Source organism: Schistosoma haematobium, chromosome 3 (assembly GCF_000699445.3).
Source record: "Schistosoma haematobium chromosome 3, whole genome shotgun sequence".
Lineage (NCBI taxonomy): Eukaryota > Metazoa > Platyhelminthes > Trematoda > Strigeidida > Schistosomatidae > Schistosoma > Schistosoma haematobium.
The window spans coordinates 22,970,011-22,985,923 of NC_067198.1; the positions used below are offsets into that span (position 1 = coordinate 22,970,011).

The 15,913-nt window shown below is 36.4% G+C and overlaps 1 protein-coding gene across 2 annotated transcripts in view; it reads right to left on the bottom strand.

Moving 5' to 3' along the window:
• The window catches only part of DNAJC2_1 (DnaJ (Hsp40), sub C, member 2), a 25,041-nt gene extending 10,635 nt beyond the window's left edge, over positions 1–14,406 (bottom strand). Inside the window, exons 1-10 of one of the 2 annotated variants that reach the window (XM_051213310.1) lie at positions 14,298–14,406; positions 13,886–14,169; positions 13,755–13,853; positions 13,008–13,152; positions 12,891–12,971; positions 11,656–11,721; positions 7,077–7,290; positions 5,437–5,699; positions 2,326–2,398; positions 621–793 (exon numbers count right to left, since the gene is read on the bottom strand). In XM_051213310.1, coding sequence (XP_051069276.1) covers positions 621–793; positions 2,326–2,398; positions 5,437–5,699; positions 7,077–7,290; positions 11,656–11,721; positions 12,891–12,971; positions 13,008–13,152; positions 13,755–13,853; positions 13,886–14,099 — 1,328 coding nt within the window. In that variant the 5' untranslated portion in view covers positions 14,100–14,169; positions 14,298–14,406. The remainder of the gene's footprint in view (positions 1–620; positions 794–2,325; positions 2,399–5,436; positions 5,700–7,076; positions 7,291–11,655; positions 11,722–12,890; positions 12,972–13,007; positions 13,153–13,754; positions 13,854–13,885; positions 14,170–14,297) is intronic. The other variant, XM_035730654.2, reaches the window with a different exon arrangement.
• Positions 14,407–15,913: the final 1,507 nt, after the last annotated feature.

The following is a 15,913-nucleotide window of genomic DNA, read 5'->3' on the forward strand; positions in this document are numbered from 1 at the left end:
CGTCAGTCCAAAATATATCACATCTTAAAGAAGATACATTCATGTTCTATACTATATTCCTGAATACAAAATCCAAAGTATCACTTTTTCCAAAACCTCAGGTTCAATAAATTTAAATAACTAAACTTTTAATGTTGTTCATGAGAGAAACACACTGTGTTAATATATCGATCAAGAATAGAAAAAATATATGATGCATTATGATCATGTAGTAAGTGAGATACAAGTTTGGAAAGGTTGTTATGAAAAAACCCAATATTCACCCACAGTCAAGGTAACTCTTTGGATGTTCTTACTTGGGTCACTTCGGATGGTTAAAATATGCATGAATTGTAAGCATTACTATTATTTAGTTTTTGGGTCATACGGCTTATTATATAGCCTTCGTCTTTTCATTTTATATAACTAATTTGGTGAAGATTTAGGCAGGTGCAAGGTGATTTAATCGGAAATCAGACCATTAGTACAAGTCAAAACATACTAGGATAATTAATCAAAACAATTGATAATTAAAGTATTGAATATCAAGGTAGTACATCTTTAACAAACAGATTTCAACTCGCATTATTAGGATAAGTAATATGAAAAGTATTGTCAATGTTTTAGTGTTAAAAGTTTACCGTTTAGGTGTTCCAGCTGGAAGAATATTAACTGCTTTAACCAAAACCTGGATCATTTCTGTTGTCCACTTAGAAGCATTAGTTTGGCTGTCTGTATTAGGACTGTTTTCAGGTTTTAGTTTAGTTTGTGATTGCAGATTATTTGCTTGAAGCTCGTGTTTAACTGATTCTACCTGGGGAAAAAGTGAATAAATTGCAATATTCATCATCAAACCAATATGAAATAATTCTCTTTTGGGCATTTAGTTACAGAGATGATAATGGCAATGTGATGTCTTTTGCATTTTAATGAATGTCAAAACATAACAAATGAATCCAGTTATACCAATAAGTAGCTTTTTCGAAAGAAATTACATTTAATGAATAGTACATGAATTTAACACCAAAACAAGCGATACATAAATTGATTATCGGATGTTATCGTTTATCTTTAAAAACCCAGAAAAAATTCTTGTCAACAAGAATGAAAGATGAATTCCAACCAACCTTTTATATGACTCCAGAAATGATATGATACAACAAAAAGCCATTTCTTCCTAACAAATATTCACGCCAGATTATTATATGAAAACTTTTGTTTAAGTGAACTCGTCAAAAGAATAGATACTGACAGACTATCGATACATGTTATTTGAAATAAGTTCTACTTAACTAGAAACAGTAGATTTGTAAATCATCTATATTGCCGAATAAAAATTACCTGAATTATTCCTTAAATAAAATCATTTACCAGTTACCTCTGAAACTACGTGACTTATATTGCTTTGACCACTGGCAATAGAAAATAATGAGGACTGAACGCATTTACCAGTCGTTGGTTCATAAATCCGTAAATGGATAATGGTTTTAACACCAGAATACAGAGGATAGATCATCTTGAAAAATGTTACTGACAGTAAACACGAAGACTAACCTTTTTCGCTACTTGTTTATAGTTCTACACAACAATGTACAAGTTTTCTTGAAATAAAATTATAGGGAATCCGGTAGCCAGAAAATGACTTGAAGCATTATTGATAGTGAAAACGACATGAAATTTTTAAGTGAAGAGCCCGAACAGAAAAGATGGACTTAGACTTTCCCCAGTTTTGATTATATGGATTGTTTGGCAAATTAGTCGGGTGGTTTTTTGTTATGAGCACGTCAAGTCCAGGTGTGCATCATGAGTAGTCAACTCAAGAAATGCTTAATGGAAGGACTCATGAAGTAATGAGACAATTCAGTGACTAGTCCCCACATTTTCAAGATCACGATGATAATCATACTCACTAAAATGAATCCATATATTTGGTTGGTGAAAGGAAGAACTAACATTTATCAGAGTGTAGTCACAGTAACTGCACTCCTCAACGCATAATCGAAGGTATCAGTTCAAGGCGAGTAAATGAGGTATTTTAGAGTTTTTCAACATGTATATTCTTATTTTGACAGGTTTCAAACACGCTGTGATTTTAATGAGTCACAAGAGTGATAATTTCACGTCTAGGTACAGTGAATGAATAAGACATTTTCTGTTGTATATAATGATCAAACGAAAAAAAACCCGACAGACTATGACTTGAAATTCATGAAACTTAACAATTATTGCGACTTCATTGATTGGACTGTTTAGTTAACATGATATAACATCATTGTCAAAAACTATTCAACTGTATATACATTAATTCACTTATTAAAAAAATACTTTACGAAAAATGGTACAAACCTTGGCTGAGAAAATACAATGCGCTTTATCAGGGGTACCGGCCTGCTCCAAATATTCATTTAATTCATGCAATCTGTTATGAATACAAAATATGAAGATCAGTAAATAAGTAAAACTCATCATTTAGAGTGTAACAATATGTATTTTTATACACAGTACATATGCATACATATCATGATATACTTTAGAAATGTCAAGTTTGCTTTAAAAAATACAATTGGCTACAACAATTGGAACAAAATGTTAGTATTAATTGAAAAAAAAAGAATATTCTACTTGAACATGTAATACATTAAGAAATTTTATATTTTTAAAAGACATTCTTTTCAAGACTATCAATTTACTATTCATTGAATAATGAAAACGATTTTTAAATTTACCACTTGACCAAGTAAAGACAACATGAACTCACTAATTAGTAAATGTCTATCAGTTAGGAATCAGCAAATATATAAATCAGTCATCTAGTTAGATTTGCTCGTTAAAGTGGTTTGATCTAGTGTTGCACAGTATTAATTAATGATAACGACTGCCTAGTTGAATTTATTTTAACTTGACTATTGAACAAAGAAGTGATAGATGATTAGCTGTAGATATATTGTTTATGAATAATTAAAATCTTCAGCTGCAGTCTTGGCTTTTTCCTAGCGTTGAGTTATATCAGCATTTAATTAGTTTATAACAAGTAGCAAGTAACCAACTTTTTCAGCGGTTATAACTATGTTATTAATTAATTATGAAGTACAGATCCCGGTTCTCAGCTTGTAATGACACCTTAAGCATAAGCAATATTGATGCGAGCTAGCTGTCCAAATTAAAGTCAAGCAGTTTTAGTTATTTAGGAATAAGACTTGGACATTGAAACTGGTTAACGACAATTCAAACATCTGATATTTGTTCCAGTATCAATTATGAAAGCGAAATAGATATTCGATATGATTCGAAACTTTGTACACAAGTATGTTAATGAATGTTTAGACAACACTGTACTCTTGTGAAGTATTTTGCACATTAGGTTTGAACATGCAATTTATTTAATCACGCAATTCGAATGAAATGTCTGCGTAAAGATAATGTGAAGTATGGAGATATTCCAGCTATCATAGATAAAATCGTGTGCGACCGGCTTCAAGCAGTTGTTTCTTGGGCTCTGCGGTCATGCTCTCACGTCGCTAAGACAACCACTAAAATTCAACCTCTTTTTTAGGTTCCTCATAAAGAAAATTCCGTGGTGTGGGCAACCGGGAATAGCAACCAACCTTATACTTGTATCAACACCCGAGATCATCTTGCTGAAGATCAAATCGCTTACCTCTTAATAAATATTCCGTCCCTACGACTAACCTTTCTCATATATCTTTATCACCGCACACCAACAATACTAATAATTTTAGTTCACGAAATGTGCCCTGAAACCACGCTGTAAACTAAATGTTGGGGCTTTTAATGTTTGAACCTAGGGTCAGATTGGAAAACAGCCTACTTTAGCTAGGACTCTGGAATCTCGCGCGTTTCCGAAACGCACATACAGCATCCAAGTACAGTCATTCACTTGACCTCATCTTATCAATATACAGAAGCGACACGATTTATCCTTCGAGTGTACGGAGAATTCACTGCTAATTCCACAGCTTTGCTAGTGTAGGTATGGTACTAAGTTCTAAAGCAGAACAGGCTCTGTTACACTGGATTCTAGTAGATAGTCGCTTGTGCGCTGTCCGACTAAACCGGACAACAAGAACTAGGAAGGATAGGAATACAAGTCGTTACATTTGCGTTGTCTCTGCATACGCTCCCACTGACTGCAGCACGGATGAAGTTCAAGATCAATTTTATAGGAAGCTATTCAACCTCCGAAAAGCTAAACGCTCTGAGGCAGTAATATTGGTAGGTAACTTTAGTGCTCAAATAGATAAACTAAACCAAATTGAAAGGCACTTAGGGGGAATTTACAGTGTTGCGGCCCAGAAAACAGATAATGATAACCCTCTATCGCAACTATGCTCAGGTAGCCGTCTACTTCTGGCAAACACCAACTTCAGACGTAGGGAGAAAAATTGTCTGACGTTGTGACCTCCACGATCGACTGGAACATACCACATTGTCACAAGCCATCGTTGGAGAGACTCGACCGAAGACTGTTCCTCATTCTGAAGCACGTGCTTAGACTCGGATCATGCTCTAGTTATAGGACGTATTTGTCTTCTTCTTACTGGACATAGAAAAGCTACAGCGAGAAAACCCCTAAGTGAAACTTACTGATGAAAAAGTTAAGAACAACTACAGTTAATCAACCATTAAAGTGGCATCCACCACGAGGTAGCTTGATATGATATCAAAACACTGCGGAAGCAGTAGTGATATCTACTATTAACTTAAACCAAAAGGTTATGGAAAATCAGTGGGCTTCAGCGGTGTCTGCGGAGTTGACAGATGATCAGAAACTTATCTCGTCTGACAATTTGACCAAGCCACTTTAATAGGTGTAAACTATCTGGTTGGGGTTCGCATTATTATCGCAACCAATAGTTGGAGAGTTTGAAGAACATGGCTCAAAATCGTTTGCAATAGTGCAGGTGCACTCGTTCTTTGTCTTTTCCCAAATTCTGAGCTTTTGAATTCCCCGAAACTTTTTGTTTTTATTTCAGTTATTTATATTTTTTCGAATTGTATATTAAATATCCAATCTTTCCACTTACCGCCGATACTGTTACTACTCCTACTATTACGGGATTTGGTTAGAAAATTTCACCTGTCTGTGCTAATGGGATATGTACATCGGTCCAAGTTGCCATAAGTACCAGGTTCTACGTTGACTGCCTAATTAAAGAGGTATTCCTGTGCAGCAGAACCACTGAATGAGCGGTTCTGGTGTAAGATTTATGTTTTTAAGAAAAGTTAAACATACCGGTAACTGATTAGAACGAGATGGTTGATTTGAGTGCTACGCAACTAGAATGCAGACTAGAAGAAAAATATTGCAATATTTTAATTTGGAAATGTCTCACTGCATCAAACATATAATATGAAACAAAATGATTATTACTTATCACTATATAAGGATATAAAAGGATACTCAAACATATTGTTATGTGAAACAAGGCGACTTACTGAGCATTCGACAAACGCTGACATAGCAAATCCATATCGGCTAAAATTTTGACTTGATGAGAACCCACTTCAGATGTATCAATTTTATCATCTAAAAAGTAATTGAGTTGCTCGACAAGGATGCTCCGTAACTGACGTCTTTCACGTTTAGCCTCACTACGATTTAGATCACGTTCCTTGCGAACACGTTCAGCTTCCGACCTCCGACGCTCCTCACTAGCAGCACGGGCAAGTGCAGCAGCCTCAGCTTCACGTTTTCGTTGCTAAAGATGGATTTAAAATTTAAAAAGTAATAAAAATGGGTAGAGAGAAGAAGGGAGTCTTAAGTAGAAAATACCTAGAAATTACAACTTACGGACATGAGAACCTTATCCAATACGACTAGGATCTAAACCGAATATCAAATTCCAAAATACTGTACATAGTACTTGCTTTTTATAAGTAATTTGTTAGCATACTTAAAATATAAAAATTGCTATAGTCATGGAATTAACATTCAACATAATGATTTCAGAAAATACTGCCTCATGAATTAATGATAGATTGGGAAACACTAAAGGAAGATGGTCAGTGATAAAATATTACCTAACGCGCCCAATTTCTGTATAAAAATGTGCTAAGTGAAAAGACGATTATTTGAATGATGGGTCACTAGTTAATAGAACTAATTATATATATGGCTCATGCAAGCCCCTTATTTATGAATATGCAGCCGGAAAAGTTCAAATCGCAAACTGACACTGAATGGAGAGTAAAAGATACCTAAAGAGCATTAGACAGTTGTTGAACCTCATTTAAAATGTTTCATTAGAGTGTAATTGACCAAAATGAATGGTCTATCATTCCGTTTATGAGTAGCCATTTCCTAAAATGAATTATTATACTGTACATTAAAAATATGTATCTACATATCGTTTCACATAGATGTTAGACTGCTTACAAGCTGAATAAAACTAATTATCAATTAGAATACCACCACCATTGGTAAAGTGAAAAGTATTGAAGTGGGATAGAAGAATAGTGCAGAAATAAAACGGTGTACTTTGTAGATAATAAAATTCATACTACAAAACGTAAACTGAAATCACAAAATACTTTTTCAGCATCACACTGTTAGTGTGAATCAGTACAACAACTAGGTTACTGTTCACCAATCCTGCATCTTTGAATGTTTAAAGCATTTTGTTATTTCTTTGGTACATTTTTCTAATTTCTATCCTGATAAAACTTTTCAAATAAAAGGAACTGAAACTTGAAATTTTTAAAGGATAACCTAGTTTTCATTCAACATTTTGTTGGTCAAATCCATATAAATATGAGGGTAAATGAGTAAGATTATCATATTGAAAATGTGAAGTAGTAGTTACAGTTGCCATCAGAAATCACCTGTATATCATGGACTTTGAAAGAGTCATTTTTATAAAGCAATAACTGCGTGTTTTTAATGGCTACTGACAAATTTTTCATCAAAATAATGGGCTTACTAATGGATACATTTACATCATGGATTTTTTTAGTAAATCTGCTAGCCGCACAATATAGCTTATAGCAGACTAAAATATGTATTGTGTATGCTTATTTCATGTAAGAAATATGAGATAGTATGCTGATTCTTGTCTAAAAATAATTGAGTATCTTACCTCTTCCTCCATTTCACGTCGTTTTTGTACAGCAACCAAACGAGCCTGACGTTTTGCTTCCTTAGCATCACGAGCAGCCTTGTTTGCAGCTAGAATTCTTGGATCATTTTCTTTAGCAAGAAGGACTATGTTCCGAACATTGCTTACTTCTTCATTCCTTCGACGTGCTCGTTCGATACGATTTTGTCTCTCTATCGCACGTCTTGTTTCTCGACTGAAACAAATATAAATTATGAGCAATTACGATTTAATCAAATTTACGCACACTAAGAAAACTTAGGTGTTTCGCGAATCACTGTTACATGGTATTGGTTTGCACATAATAGAAGTATAAATATTTGCAGTCAACCTACATAAATCTTAACATTAGGAAGAAACTATAAATTCAGGAATATAGGTTTCTTTGAAAACCTATGAAATACAGAATATTAAAAAAATGATTGTAAACGTTTATTTTATAAAAACTACATGCTAAAAACTACTTTGACTATGATTCAATGGATAATTTGAGCCCCCAAATGCCCTGATACGGCCGACAGTGGGGAGAGTTCGCTCTCCCTCTCCAAATGCTCTCACATGACCACGCGTGTATAGCCTTTATCAAGGAAGTCCTACTCATCGCCTTCTCGTGGCTGGGATGTTGTTTACGAAATTGAGAGGACAAAAGCGAATGTCCGGCGCTTTACCGGGTTGGTGGATATAGAGGATCCAACAAGGGGAGATGGAGAACCCTGATTCCAAACCAATGGTGCATATAGGCTTCAGTATCCTGAAGGAAGAAATGGCGTATGAACCAATTATTGGTCACCGGCTACTATGGGACTGCATCTTCTCACGATGCTTCACTGCCTTGTGGGTCAGACCTTTAGGTCAAAGGGTCGGGGTGTGGCCCCCTAAGAAAACCACCTGCTTCGGCTTGGGCACCCTAGCAGTATCACAGCCCTCACACATATCAAACGAGATTTGTGTGGCGCATATGTATTTGGTACCTCCTTGTACCAATATCTATGTGTTAAAATAAATAAATAAAACAATGGATAATTTTACGAAAATTTAAAACACCTCAAACTTAAAGGTTTTATTCTTTAAATACACTTACCAATAAAACTTTCCACAAGGTACACACATATTGATAAGTAGAGCTGATTAATTTGTCGAGAAAATTTTAAACAAATCGAGGCAAATATTGTTTACAAACAAAAAGGAATAAGCCTGAGTAACGAGTTTGCAGAAGCTATTACACGAAATCTGAGTCTATAACATGGTAAATAAAGTGTTCAGTTTCGTAACTATGGTTGGTTCCGTGGTAAATATGTTTAGTTTGGTTATTTCTAACTCCATCTAGGACCTTTCTAGGGTTCTTTCCAGCACCAAGCACGGATAAAGGACGAAGTTTGGGCACGGGGATGTCAACCCCATCCCGTAAAAAGAAACCTTGCTCATAAACGCCAAAATCCACAGTTGTTTCTAGAGTTATACGCACAATTTACAAAACCAAGTACTACAATTTAAATACAGACAAAGTTGTTCTCATGAATGCTATTTGTATAACCTTGTTTATTAAGTAAAAGTATGTGTAGTCGACTTTGTGCCATACTGTTTATGCAAGGGCTAGGAATAGTACTCAGCTAACCAAAACTAAAATAAAGCAAAGTTTGAACCTGCGACCAACTGATTGGATGCTTTAACCATTAAAGCACTTCACTTTTACGATAGTGCACAGTTTGGTCAAAACATCGGCAATCAGACCTGCAGTTCTGAACATTTTTTAATGAGATATTTTTGTCGAAATCTTGACCATAATATGAAGTAAAATTACAATTGGTTGGATACAATGTTACGTATACACTATGTGAAAACAGAAGATCTAGTTTCCAAGATAATCTTAAATAAATTTCGAAACTTTTTTAGTGAATAGCCTGGTAGAATTCATCCGATGGTTCAATACCATTACAACATTTACGATTCAGTACATCATGAGTTGAGTTACGTTACTATTAAACAATTTGAGTGAAGCTTACAAGGTCAGATGCGGAATATTCAACAGCAAAATAGGTCATAGAAGTGCATTGATGTGAAATGCTGGAATGAAATGAAATTAATATTTAGTATTTCCTGGTATATAGTAAAGGAGCTTCTGGTTGATACAAGAACAATCAAGTATTATATCACATATAATTCCTTGGCAAACTGAGCTAAGACGCATTTTATTTAGTGGATCAAATACAGGCTTGTTCCATTCCAATTTTCGTGAAAATTTAAGTCATATTAAGTTCCACGCAAAAACTGTGCAATATGATTAATAAGTATAGTATTTATCTGAAAAACGTGCATTTTTATAAAGACAAAATATTGATATGTATGTATTTTGCATCAGAAAAATATAATATTGACGACTGACTGAAAATCCAAATAGATAAGGAATATAACTAGTCAGAGATAAAAAATTATAATTAGAGAAGACTACCTTTTTCTGACATGATGTATGAGCAAACTTGTTTCGACCTAAAAATATCTGCATTCAGTGATCAATAAAATCAAATCTTTCCCGACCGTTGTTGCTACCTTGACGTGATGGTCGGGCTTACCCATCGTGATGAAGCAACCGAGCTATGCTGGCTGGAACAACCGTTCCTCAAGGTCCTACCATGTCAGACAGGTCGGTTGAAGAGCGGTAAGACTAAAAGCAACAAACCCAAGGTCCGAAGGTGAAGTCGTACTGCTGACTGTACAGAGGTGTGACAGCAGTCAGATGTTTCCTTCAGACAATCAGCATGACAGCGATGCTGCCTTCCCACAAGGAGGGGTGGGGTTAGAGAAGGTCGACCCTAAAAATGCACACCTCACCTTATCCCACGGATATCCGTCTCCGGCGGTAAGGTCTCAACAAGTACGGAGCTAACACAAAAATTACCCATAAAAAGATCGTGTGTGACCGACCTCAAGCAGTTGTCCCTTGGGTACTGCGGTCACGCTCCCAGGTCACTAAGGCCACCTCTAATCCAATTTCCTTTTCAGGTACCTCCAGAACAACCCTTCCACGGTGTGGGCAACCGGAAAGTGATAATCGCCCTCATACCTCTAACAGCACTCAAGACCACTGTATTCATAATCAACCTCCGTCTTCACTTTCTATTATTCCTCCTACATCGACTTTCACTTCTAAACTTCCCTTTTCGGCTTCCTCCTCAAATGTTACCATAGCCAACGATTCTAGTGCTCAAAACACTGTCCCAGGTCTACTGAAACCTCGCTCCAAACTACACATTGGAGCCTTCAACGTACGCACCCTATGTCAAATCGGTCAACAAGCCTCCTTGGCTAGAACCATAGAATATCGCACCATTGATGTATGCTGTGTCTCTGAAACACAAATACAGGATCTCAGTGTGGTCATTCACTTGACCTCACCTCGGCAAAACGGAGAGCCAACGAGATACACCCTCCGTGTATCTGGTGACCCGACGGCCAGATCTCGTGGACTGGCAGGAGTAGGGCTAGCAGTAAGCACTGTTAGAGTGGATCGCCGTTAACAGTCGTTTATGTGCTGTTCGGCTAAACGGCTCCGTAAGAACTGGGGAGGATAGGGACACACGTCGTTGTCTTTTTGTCGTTTCTGCCTACGTTCCCACCGACTGCAGCTCAGATGAAGTAAAAGATGAATTTTACAGAAAGCTAAACGTTCAGACATAGTACTCGTTTGGCTTTTGCCAACTTACGTCACCTTTGGCGAAGGCGAGATATCCGTCTATCAAAAAAACGACGAGTATACTGCGCGGCAGTCCGTTCTGTTTTAAATCACGACAGCGAAACATGGCAATTAAGAGTAGAAGATAGTCGTAAGCTACTAGTATTCAACCACAGATGCTTTAGAAATATTGTTGGCGTCTACTGGGATCACCGGGTAAGTAATAGCGAGGTTAGACGCAGGGCATTAGGGAATGATGGTAAATCAGTTGATGAGGTTGTGAATCTTCATCGACTGAGATGGTTGGGCCACGTGTTACGTATGCCTGAACACCGATTACCACGAAGTGCAATGCTAACCGGTGTTGGAGATGGTTGGAAGAAAGTTAGGGGCGGCCAAACCAAAACGTGGCATCAGTGCTTGAAGTCATTAAATTCTAATCTGATCCATGTTGGTAGATGCAGACTACTTGGTTGGGGTCCGTGTGACTATCGTAACCAATGGTTGGAGACTCTTGGTGACATGGCTCAGAATCGATCACAATGGCGTCGGTGTATGCACTCTGTCTTCCCTTAAACTAAGAGATTAAAATCGCTTCATATCTTTCTTTCTACGAACTAATTCTTTCTTCCTGTACTATATCCTTATTGCAATCTTTCCTTTATATATTACCACCTCTGAATTAACTACTTTTATGAATCTGGTGTCCATCTTGTTGTGTTAATGAGGTATGGCAACTTGGACCGATGCATATATGTGCCTGGTGCTACGTTATAGCTGACTGACTGACTGAAAATCAAATGTTGATAACAATAGTGAACGGTAACGAGTACTGAACAAACAATAATTTTGGATAAGTTAGTAAAAGAAGGGTAACATTGAGAAACGTACTCTTCACCTTTTTCCTTATCTTCTTCATCTAGATATGAGTAATCACGACAGGTATCATATTCTTCCCTGTAAAAAATTAAAGCAACGAGATATTTTTCTCTCAAGAAATATATAGTAGCGTTACAAGCGACTTTGCGATACTAGTGCAGAGGATACCTCGAGACAACCAGCATTTGGTACTGCTGGGAATCCTCAAATGCTTTTCAAACAAATACCATTGATGCTATATTCACATAAGTGTCTAAAAATGACTAATTATAATATTATTCTGTACATATTGGTCTTCTATAACTGGTTTTCCTTATTATGGCTTTTTTAATTGTTTGATTTATTGTGAACTGGTCCATATTTTTTTGAGTGTTGTTGTGACAAGGTTTAATGGTGGCCAATATATTTATTCATTATTACGATCATAAATGATAGTAAGATAAACAGGGAAACCGACTAGTAATTTAGTTCAAAACAATCGTTGGCGCATATTAGAACTAGTGCTCCTACGTATTAGCCCAGCTAATTCGCGGTTATGGTGCCTTAATACGATATTGGACATTTTTGTGAATATGATAAGCCCTAGTTGATACCCTTTCCTGCCCTTAGTAAGCAAGCATTTGCACATAGAAAACGCTAAAACTGTTAATGAGTATTCAGATGCGAACATAAGGATGAACAAAGCAAAGACTAAGGGTTCTAGATTTCTGGATATTTTGTAGTCATAAGATACTTAGTGGTTAAAAGCAAGTAGTTGTTTCAATATTCTTCCGACTGGGATTGTCATAGACAAAAAGACTGATTATACACTAAATTAACTCACGTCAACAACACAATCAATAATTTTGTCATGAAAAAACGCTCCAAGTTAGATTTGAGTGTATATTTATGTCTTTATAAATTGCAACATGTGTTAAATTCTATTAGTAGGTGTATGGCTAGGTTGAAAAGTTTATGCACGTGATTATGAGGTCCATGATTGTGCATTTCAAAATAAGTTGTGGAGAGCATTACACTATATATAACTAAAATTTAAACCAGACACAGACTGGAAACCAAGACTATGTGAAATACAGCCACATGAGGGGACAAGTATTGAAAAATTCCGAAGATTCGTAAACGTTAGTTGTACCTTCTTAGCTCAGGGTAAATGCTTGTCTGAGGAAAACAATGAGCAAGCTATTGATTATACAGTATATAGATAGAAATAAAAATCATATTAAATGTTTGCTTCGTTATTAACTTACCAGAAGTCATAAAACTTGAGGACTTCATCTATATCAGTTAGACTGTTACCAAGGTGAGGAGTAGGTTGCTTTTTAGACCACCTTCATGAAAAATGACTATTTGGAAACGACAGTTACCTAGATTTACGATAAAAAAAGTTTCCCAATGAAGTGAAGAAGTTGGACTTGATTTCACTGATGGTAGGAACTGAATCATCTACGACGACTGGATCCACACTATCATACGCAAGACGTTTGACGGGATTTCCAAGTATTTCGTATGCTATTTATAAGTAATCATATTTTAATATTCTGAATGAAACAAAATGGTCACAAAAGGTAAACAAACTAGCTAAAAATACTTTGTGTAAAAACCAGGCTAATACTGTCCCACAAAATATTCGTGGAAGTTTCTGAACTATCTTTGAAAGGTCGCTCTGAAAGATGTACATACACAGCTTGATGTCATTTGTTCCAACTGTGTTGGTACTTGAAGTTTTTTACAAAGGCCCCGCAACCAAGACATGTCCGCTTAACAAGATCCGAGTGCATCTATAGCTGTGTGACTACCGCAATCACCTAGCTGAGTCTTTTCTCTCGGCAAGAACTATTTCAGGATGTCAGTCACACTTATGAACTTAAAGATGTTAAGTAGTAAACGGATACACGGATGGTTTGTCTGAAGTTGTTAATACTGACAAATCATTAAAGATACTAATTTAAGACACTTGGATCGCGTTACTCTTTTTCATTACATTATTGAACATATTATGGCACCTTTAGAAAATGTATGGGGGGTTGAACAAAGACACTAACCTCACTTTATAACTAGTCTGGATTTTACTAATAAAAAATAAAACAAACGAAGGGATTGCTTTAACTTACCTATAGTTATGCATGAAAAGTAATCCAGTTTTTCATCTTGAATAAACTCCCCCTTTGAACGACGTTTGTCAGGGTGATGACTCAAAATTTTTCTGCGATCTAATACAGTTAACAATCAGAAGACAACATACATGCTTTCCTGATATCGTCAGAAGAAGCAAGAAAGCGTTTTTTTCTGAGCCCCAAAACAGAATAATGATCCTGACTTTTCCAGTTTTTTGGATCAAGACTTTTTAAGTAGCTTTCATTGTCTGAGTCATCAGACAGTGATTCTTCATGGGTCTCACCGCATAACTCACGCAATAATGCAATGTGAGGGTGGACCTCGTACACAACCAATTCCATGAACTCACTAAGTAGTTATTTAGTTGATAATAGGTTTATGCTTAGCTCGAGGGTAGAAGTGTGAGTGAACCTGAAATTGAGAAAAGAAAGCTTTTGATAGGTTGGTTTGTTTTCACTACCCACATAGTGCTCACTTACATCTGTAAATTTATGTGAATAATGGGGAACGACAATAACTAAGGGTTTTTACGAAGTTACCTGGCAATGGAAGCTAGATACTAAAGACTTGATAATGTTACATAACAAAAGGCATGTTTAACAATCACACGACCCGCCCCAAGAACTCTACGATCTCAAGGTTAGTATTATGTAATATGGTTCAAATGGTATAGAAACAGCTTTAACTCAACTGGCTTCCAGTCTAGTAGCGACAGATAATCGATATCTTCAGGTAAGAACCTGTGTATACTTGAAGAGAAAAAGAGAAAAAATACTATTGTGGAGGTAAAAAAATTTTTAATGGACCACCTAGCTGAAGGCGCTCATTCATGCATCCACACCAGATCACGAGTGGGAACGCCGTGCTCAACATCTGCTGAAATCGCTACCAAGATTAGATCAGACGATTCTCGATATATTGATACCACATCAAATATATTTTCCGATCTCCTCGCTTCTGTCTTTTGATTTCTCCTGGTGGGTATGTAGTGGCATTGAACAATAACCGCACAATCCACAAAGCTGAACACGAGACTACAGTGGCATGGAATGTTATATTGATTAGTCCTCATGACAAACTAGCTCAATCGATAATAAAAACTGGTCGTCTATATTAACTAATTAGCTTAGATGATTTGTTAACAAGCTGTAATAGCATTTACATGCTTCAGCGACATAGTCTTGTTTAAACATCAAGCTCTAGCAAATATGACCTGTAAATAGCGTAACCCTGGAATTAATTGCCATACTGCATGTTTTATTCTGGATGCTTTTGGATCAATACTACTCACTATTTTACAATCACCTAAAGCAACAATACCTATTTTTCCACTGACTAATCCTCAATCAACACTATAACTAGTTAAATTTAATAGTTTCAGGATATCGTTATAAAGCATTGTCATAACTTGACAAAATTATCACTAAAACCTTGTTCAGTTAGCCTACTAATACAGATGCAATTGTAAATAAATACCTAAAATATAATAGTAGACCATAATTCTACAGGTACTAGTTTTATTAAGTGTTACTGGTTAAAGCGTTGTCAAACTCCGAATACCTGTGGCATCTTCATTGGTGAGCCGAACGTGATCTGGTACACCAAATCGTAAACTGTGAGTCTGATCCTTTTTGGGACTCTATATATCATTGCCTCAATTTTTTTACACTGTGATATATATATATTTTTCGTGTTTTTGGATATATATATATATATATCCCTCGTTCAATCTCGTACCTCGTATTTCATCATGACTGAACAGAAACCCAAAGATCTTAAGCTTAAGACTTTGTCCCCACCTTCGTTTCAACTGATGCCCTTCTAGCCAGACAACATCGAAGCCTGGTTTTGCTACGCAGAAGCCGACTTCTCCGAGCACGGCGTGATCGACACACGTGCACAATTCCTCGCAGTAGTCAAGGCACTACCGCGCGAATTCAACAGGTACGTAACACCTAGTATGTTTACTAGTGATGTTTCTGGACCTTAAGAAACGCTGAAACGTTCTACTCATAAACGCGGAAACCTAACCAATAGACAAATGTTTGACCAACTCTTCAATAACATCAACGTGCAACACGGTTCTGCGACGGACAAATTGCAACGAATGACAGAGGTTATCGGCCAAAGAACTTTCGATGATGGCCTATTCAAA